The sequence below is a fragment of the Atractosteus spatula genome, chromosome 12, assembly GCF_055471065.1.
Source record: "Atractosteus spatula isolate fAtrSpa1 chromosome 12, fAtrSpa1.hap1, whole genome shotgun sequence".
Taxonomy (NCBI): domain Eukaryota; kingdom Metazoa; phylum Chordata; class Actinopteri; order Semionotiformes; family Lepisosteidae; genus Atractosteus; species Atractosteus spatula.
Genome location: NC_142717.1, coordinates 31,111,261 through 31,127,487, shown reverse-complemented (window position 1 = coordinate 31,127,487; position 16,227 = coordinate 31,111,261). Strand labels below are relative to the sequence as shown.

At 39.0% G+C, this 16,227-nt stretch overlaps 1 protein-coding gene across 2 annotated transcripts; it reads right to left on the bottom strand.

Moving 5' to 3' along the window:
• Positions 1-10,843: 10,843 nt before the first annotated feature.
• nutf2l (nuclear transport factor 2, like) lies at positions 10,844-15,969 on the bottom strand. Of its 2 annotated transcripts, XM_088929270.1 has the most exons (6): positions 15,755-15,969; positions 14,958-15,234; positions 14,387-14,491; positions 13,763-13,834; positions 12,896-12,994; positions 10,844-11,112 (listed from the first exon to the last, which is right to left on the bottom strand). In XM_088929270.1, exons 3-6 carry the CDS (start codon positions 14,483-14,485, stop codon positions 10,996-10,998), a joined length of 387 nt encoding a protein of 128 aa, XP_088785396.1. In that variant the 5' UTR covers positions 14,486-14,491; positions 14,958-15,234; positions 15,755-15,969; the 3' UTR covers positions 10,844-10,995. The 2 variants fall into 2 exon arrangements, with proteins under 2 accessions (XP_088785396.1, XP_088785395.1); XM_088929269.1 differs by lacking the exon at positions 15,755-15,969 and having other exon boundaries at positions 14,387-14,495; positions 14,958-15,228.
• Positions 15,970-16,227: the final 258 nt, after the last annotated feature.

The window sequence follows — 16,227 nt, the reverse complement described above, 5'->3', positions numbered from 1 at the left end:
CAGGCTGACCAATGGGATAAAGGTGACCCTAATATTAAACACCATTCATATTCTCGACGGGCATGGAAAGTCAACTTCCCCCACCACACACACTCGACCCACCTGCCAGTACAGCATGCAGTCTCCAGTGTGCTCTCATTAATCTCCATTACCTTCATGATTGGGGTGTCAATTGGGGCCCTTTGACAAGCTGGTGGGCGTGTCTAAACCGGGATTCCTGACGGCAGATGGGTCACGTGGTGTAATTTAAGCGCAGGGAGCCCCAGCTGCTTGGAATCTGGGCCAAGTGGGAATGCCCTTGGACGATTTTGCCATTACATCATGCCTTGCCATTCACCCTCAACCAATCAGGCCAGAGCATGGCATGCAATCTTGGTGACAGCAAATGGGAATGGAGAAAGATATTATGGAAAGCGGGGAAGTGAGGGAGAGCCGTTCAGTAGATTTGTGCAGAACCTGGGAAAAACAAAAAAGCTCAACACATTAGGTACACCTGGAGCATGGCACCTCCATGGCACTTGTTTGACATGCACACTGGCCACAAGCTGTTTCGAGGAAGTCCTGATGTGCGAGCGTGATGGTCCAGCGTTATAGGTGTGTGTGGTGGCTTGGCCAAGGCAAGACACAGAGCACAATGTGTCCAGAAGAAGGAATAATTGCTTTTCTTCTTTGTGTGGCATCCACATTTGCTCACAGCGAGGGTCGATCAAGGTTCTCCCGCATTATCAGCGCCTTGGTACAGAACAGGGAAGGCAGCTGGACCAGCTGTTTCCTCTTGCAGGTGGAACTTCGGCACCCAGAGCCAGAGGCCATCTTGCCAAAGGGCCCTTCATTGACCTTTCGGCATTAATCTGAAGATCAGATCACCTGGAAAAGATCTGTCCACATCACCGCTCCAGCGGGAACCTGAAAAATTCAAAGACATACATACTGTCTTATAGTGTAAAGGCCAATCCAGTTTAACACGCAAACAAGAAAGATTTCCTTGGCCCGATTTGCATGTTCGCAAGCATCATGCCATAATGGGCCAAATGGAATGAAACACGACAGAATTAAACCATTCCAAACTTGACAGAAATACCTAGGCACCAGTTGGCACATGCAACATTTAAACAAGAGAGCTGTTTTTGTCAATCTTTTATGGATTGTATCTCTACTATAGGAACTCTTAACCCTTTTTTGGCAGTTAATGACATAGGAGAGATTTTTAATGCCTCACTGTGGGGGTCTAGTCCTTCCGGTGATATTGGCAAGATTCATGAATGAATTCCTGTGTTTTCTGTGGTTTAAGAATAAAAGCCAATTTTTTTTCCTATTGAACACATTTTTGTCTTAGATGCATGTTCCATCTTATAAATATGAGATTCATACTTCAACCAAATCCATATGAAATATATTTCAATACATCATATTAGCATCAAGTAAAGATAACATTTGACAAAAAATCCAGTGTCTGTTAGAGCAAGTGTGTTCTTTGCGTAAATGTAACAAAAAACAGGAAGTGGAACTGTTAATTTATTTTAATATAAATATCAATTTTCTTACTTATGACATTGTAAATATCTTAAATTACACTATTGAGATATTTTACAGAATAAATAAGATTCACCATCCTGGCTTATTCTTCTGTTACAAGTTATTATCGTTATCAACCACTGTCAACTTCACAGATTATTATAGAAAAGTGCTACATGTGCTATACATCTAGTTTTCTATTTGTGTGCAAACATAAGAATACTGTTCATGTATTGTTCCTTAAATTTGTGATGGAAAAACATATTTGTTAAGAAATGTAAGATTACAATTTAATGTCACCGAGTGAAAAAAAATAATTCGATTAGCGAAATTAAATTACCTATAATATACAGGGGAAATAAGGTTATGGAAAAATGTGCAAAATGTACATTTCACTTTTTTATAAAAAGCGTTTACGGCACTTGTTTGTTTTAAAATATTTTTTTCCACCCTTGTCATCAACTTGTTTCGTCGAATTGAAGGCAGGGAGTGCGAAACATCAATTGTGCACAGGGTTTAACTGTCTTTCGTGTCGTTTTACTCCTTTAAGAATTGTCTACGAAGATCCTTGCGTGAACCATCTCTCGGGTTACAAGCGATGCTCCTCCCAGCGCATACGAGAAAATTCTCGCTGCTGTGGTTGCTGTTGAGTACGGGAAGGAGTGGCTTAATTGGGGAGACAGCATAGATCCCGGCGGTCATGACCGTGTTTTTATTGCTGAAATTTCACGTTATTTTCATAAGTACACGTGACATAAATCTGATATATGTATGGTGATATTTATTCCCGTCTCTGGAACTGTGTGTTGACTGCTTCCTGTTGGACAGACTCCAGCAATGAAGGGGGAGGAGAAAGCCCTGTCAATGATTGACAAGAAATTACAAAAACAGGCAAAAAGTAGTTTTAATATTAAAATGCATCTTCTTACACATATGAAATGTGTAAGATATACACATTTGACATCCTCTTTAGGCTAATAGTTGCATGACTGTTCAATATAATTGATGTTTAAGATTTTACAAAATGTAATTAAAAAAGGTGTGCATTGAAATTCGCATAACAATTGGAAAACAACACAATAAAAATGATTTGCTTTCTGTTCTTCTTATATAGTGTACAGCTGAGCAGTATTTCAGTATTTTGGCAGATTGAAACTTAAAATCTGAAAGCAATCTTTGACTTTGCTTCAAATGACGTCACCAGGCTAATCTAAAAAAAACAACTTACACCTGGATTTGGACAATAAAACAATGACCTAAAATGAACCCAAATTACATTAAAGCTTTAAAGGCGGTGTTATTGCGAATTCACCATTTTCAAACTTGTTTTGTTTTATCTACCTCCATGAATATTTTCTCTCATGTGCCTAGGCCGTCTCATCCTGAAGGATGCTGTTGCACGTAGAGAAGTGGACTCTCCTCATCCCCCAGTGAAGTGTGACCTGACCTGAGCACCATACAGCAGTCCTTGTGCACACGGACCAGGGCAAGGGGCAGGAATGTGCTGCACCAGGTGAATAAAGGGAGAACGTTAGGAAGACAGACACAAACCCAAAGCCAAACCCAAAGGGACCCAGAATCCTGCTCTTTCAAAGGTTGCCATGGGAACTTTAATGAAAACGAAGTCAACATTTCATCACGATCTTATAGTCCAAAATACAGCATATCCTACAGCACTTTGTGACACATTTCCACTTCAGATTTCATTTGACTATAGACTATATTAATTAACAGAACCATCATACTTCTTTTCTCTTTTCCTCCATTAGACATCTTGTTTTCCTTGTCTTGATATCTTGAGTCTTTATTTTAATCCATTTTATACCAAAGAAGAAAGTGAATGAAAATGAATAAAATACTTTTGTTCTTCCTTTTGTATCTAGCTGGTAGAAGGTCAGAGGATTTTGGAAATATATTCTGGCAGGAACATTCATTTCTATGTACTATATAAGAGTAATTCATGAAAATAGAGTAAAGTATACCACAGCTCTAACTTTTGAGCAAATCTGATGTCCCTCACACAAATTGAAATATGTCCAGATGTTTTGTCTCGCCCCAGTTTTGTTGCCCTTGGCCTTCTTAATTAAACAAATGTTGTCTTTGAAATACGAAATCTTCAATTAAATAGTGTTTTTTCCCCCTGTCACCATTTACTGTACGTGTAACATGGCAGACAGCAAAGTCTTCAGGTCATTATGAAATTCTGCCCTCTCACTACAAAGCTATTTTTGTATCTTAATTCTTTTGTTGGGTTTTCATGCCACTGAAGCTTGTCATTCATGTGTCAGCATAGTAACATGGCAGCCAGAATCAGCATTACAGTGCAGTACAGGCTCGTTTAGCATGTCAGACCAACATAGCTCATTCTTGTGTGTCAGCATCTCTCAATTGAGACTACCAAGGAGGCTGCAATTGAAGTTTAATGCTGCTGTCACGTTACTTATGCAAAACAGTTTAACAACATATCCACTGAGAAAAAAAGTAGGCAATCAGTAATAGCATAATAACGATCAAGGCATGGTGGTCTACAGTGAAAGGGCTACTCTGCCAGATCATTCGTTTTTCATTGTACATTTGCAAATAAATAATAAAAGTAATTTTCAGTACTACAACAGCAAACGTAAAACAGCAGTGGATAATGTAAAGCCTTTAGGAAATAAAAATGATGTACTAAATAATCACTGAGGTGCTCACCAGGGAAGAAATTGACAACACGCTTCAGGCTAAGGAAAGACAGAGCTCTGTATTAAATAATATTAATATATAAGAAGTAAGAAGCAGAAGGCTTAGAGATACTAGAAGCACTTAAGATTAAATACATTTCCAGGGGGTTCTGGTATTCCACTAATTGTACTTTAAGGAACAACAGATGCTCTTCCAACAGTCATTAAAATTAAGTTTAATGCTACGACTAGAAAATTGCTAATACAGCACCCTTCCCAAAAGTGGTGACAGAACCGAATTGCGTAATTGTATGTCAATAATTCTTACTTCTATTATTTACTCACTCTTACTCCGATTCTAATAATTATAAAGTTATGGAAAATATAATTTATAACTAAAGAAACAGGGATTGCCAACAATGATTTAGAAGAATGATGTCTTGCTAACTTGTTAGAATTCTTTGAACCAGCAACAACCTTAATAGCCATACACAGAGTATATGATATGGTAAACTTACATTTTCAGAAAGCCTTTGATGAAGTACCATATAAAAGATTATTTCTCAAACTGAAAGGTGTACACAGTTTGAATAAAGCATGTGTTTGGGTTGAGATATGGCAGAAAACAGAGTACCATCTCAAACTCTGGAGCGGCTCAAACTGAGAAATTGTCAGTGATGCGGCATAACTGGAATCTATATGAAGACCATTACTTTTCCTGGTTCATATCAGTTATCTAGATTCTTGTACAGTTGGCAAACTTGTCAAATTTGCCCATGATACCGAGCAAGAGGATTAGCTAACTGCAGAAGCAACAGAAGAAATGCAGAATGATTTAGATATAATTCAAGAAGGACAAACGTCTGGCAGATGAAAGTTAATGTAAATAAGTGCAGAGTCTTATATGCAGGTAGCTGAAACATATACAGTAAATAAAAGATGAGAGCTGTTTTTGCTGACATCGGTTTTCTCCTGACCAGGAGCTGTCAACTTTGGGCCTGGACAAGTGCTGCGTCTTGTTCTATTCTCCAGTCTAGTCGCAGGCGAATTTATTTCAATTTTCTGCTTCAGGTAGAAATTTTCACCATTTAATTTAGGTTAATGAAAGGATGTTTGAGGTTTGTGATTGGTATCAACACTGAATTTCAGAAATCTTCTCATTCAGATATGTGGGGTGAAATTGAACAAACGGAACTTAATGGAGAGAAAAGCTGAAGTTGTTGGAAACAATGTACGGTAGCTAGGGTATTGTTAAAATCAAGGACAGAGAGCAGAAAATGTGCAGATCAATTAGCTCTGGTGATTCATTAAAGGCCTGGGTGGAATGAAAACCAGCAGGCACATCGACCCGTTGGGACCAGGGTTGAGAAACGCTGATCTAGACAAAAGATCAATTACAAAGGTGCATGGAATGTTATATATAGTTAACAGTGTAGAATTTAAATCAAGGATTGTTGTGTTAAAAATTGGCTAATGCACTAGTAAGATCTCATTTAGAATATTGTGCACAGCAGGGGTCTCAGACTCAGCTCCTGGTGTTGTCTGGTTTATGTTCCACTCACAACCTCAGTTACAGTTGGTCTAATAACTTCATAACCGTTACATTTTTAATCAGGTTCTCATTAATGATTAATTAGTGATTAATAGGTAAATGTACCTTTAATGAAGTGAACCGTTTTGTGCAATAAACTGTGAAAGACAAATCTTATGCTTTGTGTAAGTAAATTTGTTTTGGTTTGGTTGTCTTTTACATCTAAGTCTTTTTTCTGAGACACATAAATAAGAAAACAATATGGTGTATGTGCTGCATCTTGAGGAATGTGCTTTCATTTTTGTCAGTTATCATGTCACTTTCTCATACTCATTTCCCTATTGTGAAATGTAATGTGATGAATATTATGATATGTATTTTTTTGTTTTGCTGATATTACTTTAACCTCGGTCCATCCTGCTAAAAAAAGGCTTCTGTAATGATTCCCCCCAAAAAATGAAAGACAGGAAATGAAATGGGGAAATATATCAGCGTTACACAATCCCCTCCTCCGTGGACTATCTTCGACGATCGAGGAATATTTTTTTTTAGATCACCACATGGAGCGCAGTTGAGTCAACCTCTTACTAAACGTCTTCGCAAAATACCGCGCCTGCAGCAACGATTCATCATTGTAGCAGTCGGTTTTGTTACCATATTTTTAAAACAGGTTAGTTAAAATAAGCAGGCTTTCATTCTCCTAAGATTTACATTTAATGCTATCTTGGTAACAATAATTTCAATAACTTTTCATATGCATAAATCTATGAAAGGATATTTTATCTTATATTATTATTTTATTTTGATCAATTAAAAAAATCATGTAGTCATTTATGTGATTATAGTAGACAGGGGTATAGAGATAATATGGTTCTCTAAAATGTTGTGAGTTTTATAGAGGCTTGTACTTCAACAGTGTAAACCTAGGGTTTCATTACTATTAATGACACAAGGACCCTGGGCACCCTGTCAGCTGTGCCACAGTCTCAGAGCTTTAATCAGAAGTATAGGAACCGCAGGGAGCTGTGTAAGCACTACAGAGGCAGGGGCCATGTCTTTATTAACAGTACAGGGACTCCAGGGCTCTGTAGAGTCCCCTGGGGTGCTTTTCATAATACAATAGTATCTCTTGTTGCCTGTTAACTCTGTAGTGAATGAGAATTTTATGGTTGTTATCTTTAGTGAGGAAGTACTTATTTTGTATACCAACAGGGCTAAAGGGAAGCGCGTTTAGAATTCAGGTTCTAATCTGTATTTAGTATTCTTTACACAAAGGGTTGTGGTGTCTGGAACAAGCCACCCATCCAAGTCGTCAGAGCTGATACTATTGCATAAAAGACTAAAAGACGGTTCAGAGAACATGTTAGGGCTGTGAAGATGAAAGATTCCTCCAAGCCCATAGTTTCTCATTTCACCTCAGACGGCCTAGATCACACTCATCCCTCCGTCTCTGTTCTCAAAGAAGGGTTTCTCAACTCCAATAGCAAGAAGGCTACAGAAACGAAACTCATCCTGACACTAGGTTCACACCATCCCCCTTCTCTCAATGACCGACTTATTTTCGTGTAATCTTCTCACTTCTCATGCCGGTTTTGACTTCACACCTCTCTTCACCCCTCTCCACTTTGCACTTCCTGAGTGGCCTCTCCCCTCTCCCAGCTTTTGTTCTCCTGTGCTATTTAATCTTGGCTGTCTGGCCTGTCTTTCTCAGACCTGAAGAAGGCTTCACAACCAAAATGTTGCGTTTTCTCTCTTCTCTTTTCAGCATGGAATAAACCTATTTCTTGTTCCTTTGCATCTTTTTATATGTGCTTGTATAAGATGTTCAGATCAATTAGTTAGCAGCAATCAAATGCGCTAGATGGGCCAAATGGCCTCCTTTCATGTGTAACCCTCCTGAAAGCTTTAATGATTTTCATGGTGTTATTTTTTGCTGCACTTTTTAAAATCTAGAGTGAATGGTACACTCTGTGATCAGACAGTTGGTTTCCTCTCCCTTTCATTTCCACACATGACCTTTCTAGTTCCAGCTGTCTCTTGTCTAGCTCACATGATGCTGACTCTGATCACATAATGTCATGTTTCCTCCTCAGAGTTCAGAAAACCCATTAATCCCAAACTGAAAAATGCACAATTAAAATATTGCAAATATACGAAGTAAAGAACTGACCTAAGAATCACTACATAATATATTTCATGCACTTATCAGCATATCTAAGTTAGCTCTGGAAAATATGCAGCATTTTAATCTACGCATTTTTTTTACAATTTTAATATTTTCTGTCAATACCTTAAAGCCTCATTTAGCACATTTTGGTCTCATTTAAATTACTGTTTAAATTACTGAATGACAGTATTCTAAACGAGGCCTTACAAGTTCCTTATACAATTTTCACATAACATCCTTTGATTTACATTTTGCACTTTTAACTTTTGTATATATCCTAGCAATTTGTTTGTCTTTTTAATGCCTTCCCCACATTTTCTGGTAAATGTAAGCAATGTTGCAACATCTTTAATATTTAATATCTAAATCTTTAATATTAACTACCTGCATGCTTTACCCTGCACTTATTTACAGGGTCATATGCTAGGTTCTTGACCCAGTCATGAATTTTGTCTAAATCTTTTTTAGATTTATTTGCTGCTTCTATGGTGTTAGCTAATCCTGTACTTTGTTATCATCTGTAAACCTGGCTACTTCTTACATAACAAAAATACATTAAAGGAAACCTCCTTTCCACTGAAAACATACTTTCAATACTAACCAATGTTACTTGCAAAGGACAGCAAGAATAAACTTGTTAGAACAATTACTGAGCCACAAATATTAAGAAAGTGAAAAAGCTTAGGTTAAAGTATTTTTAAAGTATTCTGTGGACATCAAAGAAAGATGATGGGTCTCATCAATAATAATAATAATAATAATAATAATAATACATATGGATTCGGAAGTCTGATAGTCTGATAGGAAGCCAGGACAGGAGTAATTCCTATCCTATCCTTCACTTGCATGAAACCTGGACAGGATTCTGGTTGCTGAATTTGGACATACTGAAGTTTGTTTAGTGTAGAATTAGATACCCCAGAAAGTAGGGTGTTGCAATAATCAATACTGAAAAAGAAAAATGAGTAAAATAGCATTTCAGCCACACTCAGAGATACAATCTGGTGATATTCTGGTGACATTTCCTAAATGAAAGAATGATGTTTTTACAGTATTTTGCACATGTAGGTCAAATATCAATCCTGGATCAAATATCACCCCCAAATTCTTCAATTTAGACTGAAATTCAATACCATCCACAGTTGGTGTTAGTGCATTGGCTTTACATAGTTTATGGGAGGTGTTGAAAAGCATGCCTTCAGCGTTGTCGCAGCTTAAGTGAAGGAAGTTTTGAGTCATCATCAAATGTCATCACGGTTTTTGTCAGAGACGCATTTAGAGAGTGCAGAAACAGCCACTTCAGTGTCAGGTTTAGTATGGACATAGATTTGTATGGATAGTAGGGACATAGTATGGATCATCAGCGTAGAAATGATCATTCAGACCATGTGATCATAATAGCTGACCACGTGTGTACATGAAAATACTAAATAGTAGGGGTGCCAGTTTAAAGCCCTTTATTTTTACCAGTCATTGCGTACTGACTCAACTGCAACTTTCAACATCAGATCTGTCTTTGGAGTAAACCATAAAGGACAAATCAGGTATGCAAATAACATAACGGTATGAAATCAGGAAAATGAAAAATTGTTGCTGAATTTCATATAGACTGAAAAAAGATGACTGCTAAGGATATGAGCTTTTAGAACACAGTTTAAAGAAATCTTCAGGCTTTTCCACAAGCTCTGTGTAAAGGACACAGTACCAGTTAATAACATGGTTTAGAGCAGCAACTAATACTCCACTACACACATTGTTGAAACAAGGATGTGCTTCATATGACCCAGCCTTTCAAACAGCAAGTAAGCATTGAAACATTATGTTCATTAAGCACTACCTGGTTTAATACTGACTGGCTCTAGAAACTGAAATGGCCTAGAAAGGCCATTAGTGTATGGTCTTAAGTCCAACTGGAAAAACCATACAAATCACACACTTCTAATGAACAAACATGGCAGCCATTTCAAGAATTTAATCCTATCAGAGTTCTCCCTGTAATCCCATTACTTGATTAGGGAAGAGAAGAAAGCAAGAAGAGCCATCATAATCCTCCTTTTAAAGATATGGCAAAGCATAAAGCAAATTCCCATTTGCATTGGCAGATTCAATTTTCTCTGCATATTATTTTCTTAAACGGGCAGAAAAGTGGTTTGGGTATTAGTGCCTTCCAGCACTGGTGTCTGGAGTTCAGTTTTGGACAGAGAGGGCTTTTATGTGGAATTTGTATGTTGTCTCTATGTTATTGTGTTTGTGCAAGTTCAGTCCTTGTGCTTCCTTTGGGCTGGCTTTCTGATGCAGAAGGATGTTATGTTCTTATAGACTTTACTGATAGGTGCTGCAGTGCTTACAGAAAATTGGTTCATCATGAAGACTACCAGTACATTCCACACAGAGCACTTATAGCTTTGTGAAATTACAGGTGAACATTATGCAATGTGATGCACGTGTATCTTAGCAAATGTTATCATAAAGTGCTAGAACAGAAGATTCTAAAAGTCCCTAAACTGTCTTAGATTGGTTCTGTGTGCGCCCTCATTCAAGCTCCGCAGTGAATTATGGGAAGGCAGCCGCTTGAGGCTGCCGTCTGTCACCATGCAGGGTCCCCTGGGAATTTCCTGCACATACTCTTACAGCATGATTGGGGTGTTCACAAGAACAACCGCACCAGCTGTGCCAAATTATCTTAACCCATGACAGTGGAAGAGGACTCATTTCAAAGTACATTTGGCAGCATTTATACTAGAAAAACTCACCCATATGATCCCAAGTACTTGTGTATATGCATCCAAGACTTATTCTATTTTATCCTCTCTAAAATCTTCTTCTCTTAAATCAGCCAAAATCTTGTCCCTGCTGCCACTTATCAACATATCTTGAATAGGCAGTGACAAGTGAGTAAATTATTTTCCTTCTTCATTGTTCAACTAGTACCACAAACAACCATGAAGGAAAAAAATATGCACAGCATTTCTGATCTGACATTTGGGGAGGTTTATTTAAAGTATTTTCTAAAGAATTACAAAAGTAACAAGTTTTGTGTTTGATATGTACAGAACTCTGGTGCCATCCTGCAACTTGTATGTTAATATTTGCAGGAAAATAAAGTTGAAAAACGTTAACTAGCATCCAAAATTATGCAGTGCTAGTCTGAACATGTCATTACTGCAGATCCATTTGTTATCAATATTCTTCAGGAGAAACAGCTGGTGAAAACCCATCACAGGATCATCATCCACCTAGAAATGACAAAAAACAGCACTGAAAGCACGAACACCCACAGCCCATAAAGTTTATTTAATGAAATTAAGTGTCCTCAATGTCCTGCTACACACAGAACAGTACAGCAGTATCAATTTCTTTAATGTCCTAGAAAGACAGATCTAGTCACTATATACATGTACACACACGCCAAAAACTTTATATTTTCCTACTGTAAAAACGATCACCATACAATGTTATAAAACGTAGGGCTTGTTATTTAAGGCTAAAAGGGGTCCCCCTCACCTTTGTAACTTCTCATTTCATTTATAATCAAGTCCCAAACAAAGCTCATGCATTTCAAAAGGCACTAACTGATCATGCTACTTAAACCAAATACACATCAGTCACTGCAATACACACCGGATGCTTTAATATTAAAACTGCTCTAAACCATCTAATGAAAGTTGGTGTATTTGTTTTAACTGCAGCAAATTGTTGTGAAAACATTTAGAAATTACATGAATTTTGCAGCAAATCAAATAGTTTAAAAGCAAAGAAGCCCATAGAATAGAAGTTTGAAGTTTTAAAGAAACAAAACCATTTACAAAAAAAGTGAAGGGACCAGGCAAAACCTGACTGTCTTACACAATTCCTGGACAGCCAATGAGCTGTCCATAGACATGCCACTGTGTAGAGCCCTAGAGCAGCCAGACAGCTGTATTTATACAGTCTGGGGAGAGTGGATCCCCAACTCGAAGTTTCTTAAAAGTGGAACTATCCTTGTGCATGGAAGGGAGATGAGGGTGATCCCCAAAAGTACTGTTCAAGATGAGTTGCGGTTATACTGTAAGTGTGATAATTTCAAGCACTTAGAACAACTGACCCACAGTTTGTGAAACATTCCTGAGCTGGTTGCCTCAGGATTTAATAACAAGGCTGCTGGCAAAACAAGTCAATGTACAAATCTCATAGAACTTGTAGAACTAGTGCAGATTTCAGGAAATCACAAGATGTGGACTTCGAAACAGAAAAACCCAGTTATGGTGCGATCAAGCCACATATGAAACGTCTGGATTTAAATAAGAAAAAAATGTAAAACCAACTGTCAAACAATCTGAAGCTATCTGAGGATTTCCCAAAGTTGGAAAACATGTCAGAACAGAATATAAGCCATTGAGGAAAAAGCATGGGCAGATACTACATCATTACACAATACCAAAGAAAACCATACACACGGGAGAGTCAAAAGCTTAATATTATTTTGCTTAATTAAAAATCTAATCCTGTGTCCTTTGCTAATGAATATTCCAAGACTATACATATACTTCCATAGTGTTGAAGAGGAGCAGTGCAATAAGTCTGCAGTTTCATTGCTGGGTTCCTGAAAAGCCACAGATCTTGGACAGACCCAGTTTCCCGGGATGTCTTTTACAGATACTGGCTATTCTTCTATTTTTATGCATTGTTTCCTAATACATTCACTGCAGAGAAGCCTCTTCACACACATCTCCCAGAACCTTTGTTGCAGAGAATCGCAGCTGAACTTCAGCATTAAAGCTAAGTTTTAATCTACTTAGATTTAATCACTAAGATAGGTTGATACAGGCCACAAACGTCTATTACCACCGTCACCCAAACCAAAAAAAAAAAGATTTTGTAAAAAGTACACAGATCCTTCGACAGCAGGATTAGATGCACTAACGTTTGCCAGCTTTTCAAATCAGATTCATGATTTTCCAATCCCCTAAACAGTGTGATTTCAGCACCCAATTAAATCTTGTAAACGAGCCCCCAGGTGAGCACACCCGCGACCCTCACCTTCAGCTGCCCCACCACCATGCTGATGACGCAGCTGTCGGGGGTCGGCTGGTGATCCTGCGCGGTTATGCTGTGCTGGATCTTCTGAAATGGCAGATTCTGTGGGAGAAAGGCGAGAAGCAGGTTGGGAGGTCCTGTTAGGCGTTACAAAATCAAATGACATTCTTAGTCGCACTCAACAAGAAAGATTCCAGCAGCCGGATGGTAGAACAGGCCAAGCTGGGTGTACGAGACTGCAACATCTCCGCTTTGTGTAACACACCCTGTCCTGCTAAAGGATTTCTTTGCCCTTTACAACGAGACATCTGGCTCATACAAATACTCATTTCTTTTTGTTATTCTTCCAAAAAAACCACAGATCTCTACGAAGGCTGCAAGATGACCTCTGGAACATTTGTGGAATCAATATGGCCAACTGCTCTGTATCAGTCTCTACCTCATTTTCTACACAATCATTACACGTCAATTTCAGAGAGGGCTACAAGGTACTCATGATCATGTATAAAACAGGGTGGTCTAGCTCCGAGATGTACAATAACCCTTTAAAATTACTTTTACAAAGGGGAAATTAAATTCCCCCATCTGCACCATTATTCTGTCCTAAAAGGTGCAGATAACTGGTCAGATTTACAGTACCACAAGAGAACAGCTGATCAGAAGAGCAACAACTTTTTCCTCCCGATTATGAAGTTTGAACATGACCATTCTGCCCCGTGTTAAATAAACGCCAACCCTAATCACTGAAGGAATTACAAAAAGAGGGGCACAGCACAATCTGGCACATACAGGTAACAATTGCTCCAATATACATCTGATTTCAGAAATCCGGTTTTCAACTTGTGTTTTAAAGAACTAATTCATACTTACAGTCAGTTTTTCCATAATCGCATTCTTGCCTTGAAAGCCTTGTCCTTCCCACGTCAAACAGGAGGCGTCCGTCTAGAACGAAAAGACAAACAGCTCTAGAAAGAATAAGCAGAACTTCAGGAAAAAGGACGGAATTCCCCATTAACTAAGATACACTTCGCTGAGGTCATTCCCTTTGTAACCGAAGGACAATCTTGGACAACTGCTTAGAAAAATCAGAGACGACTTGGAGGAATGATCATCTTATTTAACAGGAAGCCCCCCTATGTGCCTTGTTACTAATCCCTTTCAGTGAGAAGCACTTCACACCCTTGCTACTGAGCCCACCGGTTCTTCCTGGTCCTCGTAGGTTAGCTGGCTACACAAACTATCCCACTTCAGGAAAGACTTCAGGGGAGGGGCAGAGCGAGAGCCCAGCGATTGACGCAATATTCTCAACATGACAAGCGACACGTCTGTACGTAACATCTATGCATTACTGAAGCGCATCGCTGCTTCAACTCTGGATTATTGAAGTTTGATATTAAGCCTTGCCCTTCCGTCTCCCGCTTCAAACAGTAAGTGCCCAGAGTTAGGGATGCAGCTTCTCAACAGGTTTCCTCAAGGAACAGGTACAGTACTCACATAAAGGTCTGCCAGAAGCACCCGATTAGTGTCAAACTGCTGGTAGTAATGCTGCACGAAACCTGCTCCAATTTGCTCCCACACAGGCTTACTCTCCATGATGACCTATCTGAAACAGTTCGAAAACAGATTCGTTATTTTTACACCCCAATAAGAGACACGAAGCGAGCACTGCCGTGAAATCGCACAAAACAAGCGCCGTGACTCAGAAACTCACAAACAATAACTTAATGAGCAAAACGCAATTATATTAAGCCGAGTTTCTCTTTCACATTGCACAGACACGCTTTCCACAGGAGAACAGCTAACACGTGTGACTGCGCAGACCTCACAGCAAAAATACAAAACCAACACTGGTTCTTATTAATAATGTATCTTTTACTACTTATACATCATCTTCATTACAGACGAGTTTTGGGCGAAAATCTGTGTCAGAAGCGGAAGTTTTGTTTAAACTGAATTCACTCCAGAAACGTGGGCAAGAGTTACACCCGACCACTCCTCAAGTTCAAACCGGTTCTAATTTCTTCGCGTTTGTAGATTCGGATTTTATATTTCCGTCTGTACTCACAGTTTTGAAGCAGCACAAAATCCTCTACCCTCCTTGCCTGAATCCGGGAAGAAAGAAGTCCCGCTCAATCTGTTAAGAGTGAGAGCGAGCGTTTCCGACCAATACCATCCGCAGCGGGGAGGGCCGTGTGCCTGAGCTCTGGCCACAGGGAGCGCACCCCGAGCGCAAGCACGGCCTGCGTGAGAGGAAGTCTCGATAACACGAGGTTTTCCGGAGCGTACAACGTAGTAGTGGTAGTAGCGATTTGCACGAATTAGAGACGCCTCCAAGTCTGATCCTGGAAAGCAGAAATACAGTTAGTCTCATAGGTAACCATAAATTACTAATTAAAATCAGAAACGCTTGATAATTATCAATTAACCAATTGATTTCTCTAGTTGAACACGCTCTGTTAATTGGGGCTGAAACGTATTGGCCATTTTAGTTCCAAATGATCTCTCGTCATCTTTAAATTGATCAGTTGACTTGCTTCACGTTTTTACATATTGATGGCTTAGTGGTTACCTCTAAAACCTGTCGTATTGGAGCAGAATTAGAGACCCTTTTTTATGAAAAAACAACAACTGTCCTCTGACCTCCCAAAAACGGCATCTGTTATTATTCAGTTAGTTTAACAGAAATTAACACGAAGAGTCAAAAACGTCATATAGAAGGCCAGGCATCTAATTAAAAAGATAACTCTCCGAGTGCTTGGTAATGCATTTAAAAGACCACAGACGTCAAGATACCTCTCTTTGTAAACTGCGAGCAGGCAGGACTGTCCCGTCCCCGGCGGTATGTGCTATAGAGAGACGCACCTGATGAGCCAGTGAATTCCTCTGCACTCTCGAATGGAGAGAGATGTGCCTCTCTGACGCAGGTCTCTTATGAACGGTGTCTTAAAACAATATTCGCTGCCGTGGATTGTATATTGTTATCAAATCTTCCTTTTAATACCCACCTACAAAATAACGCAGGTGAAAACTGGACACAGCCATGTTTTAACAGAGGATGCTGACAGGACTAGGGAGCTTAATCTGCCGTCCCAAGAGGACACAGGAAATGCTGTTTTCGGATTAGCTGCTCAGTTACTTCCTGTCATTCTGGGTTATGTGATTAGTCATCAACAAAATCATAACAAAATTAATTATTTACTAACATTTATGTGTACTTTTGATATTTTAACTGGGTTCCCCAGTTAATGTAGTTTGATTTTGTCTGCACATGTGTACAACACAGGCACAGTGGTTAGCAGTGCTGGGGCCCTGGGTTCAATTCCAGACCTGATTAG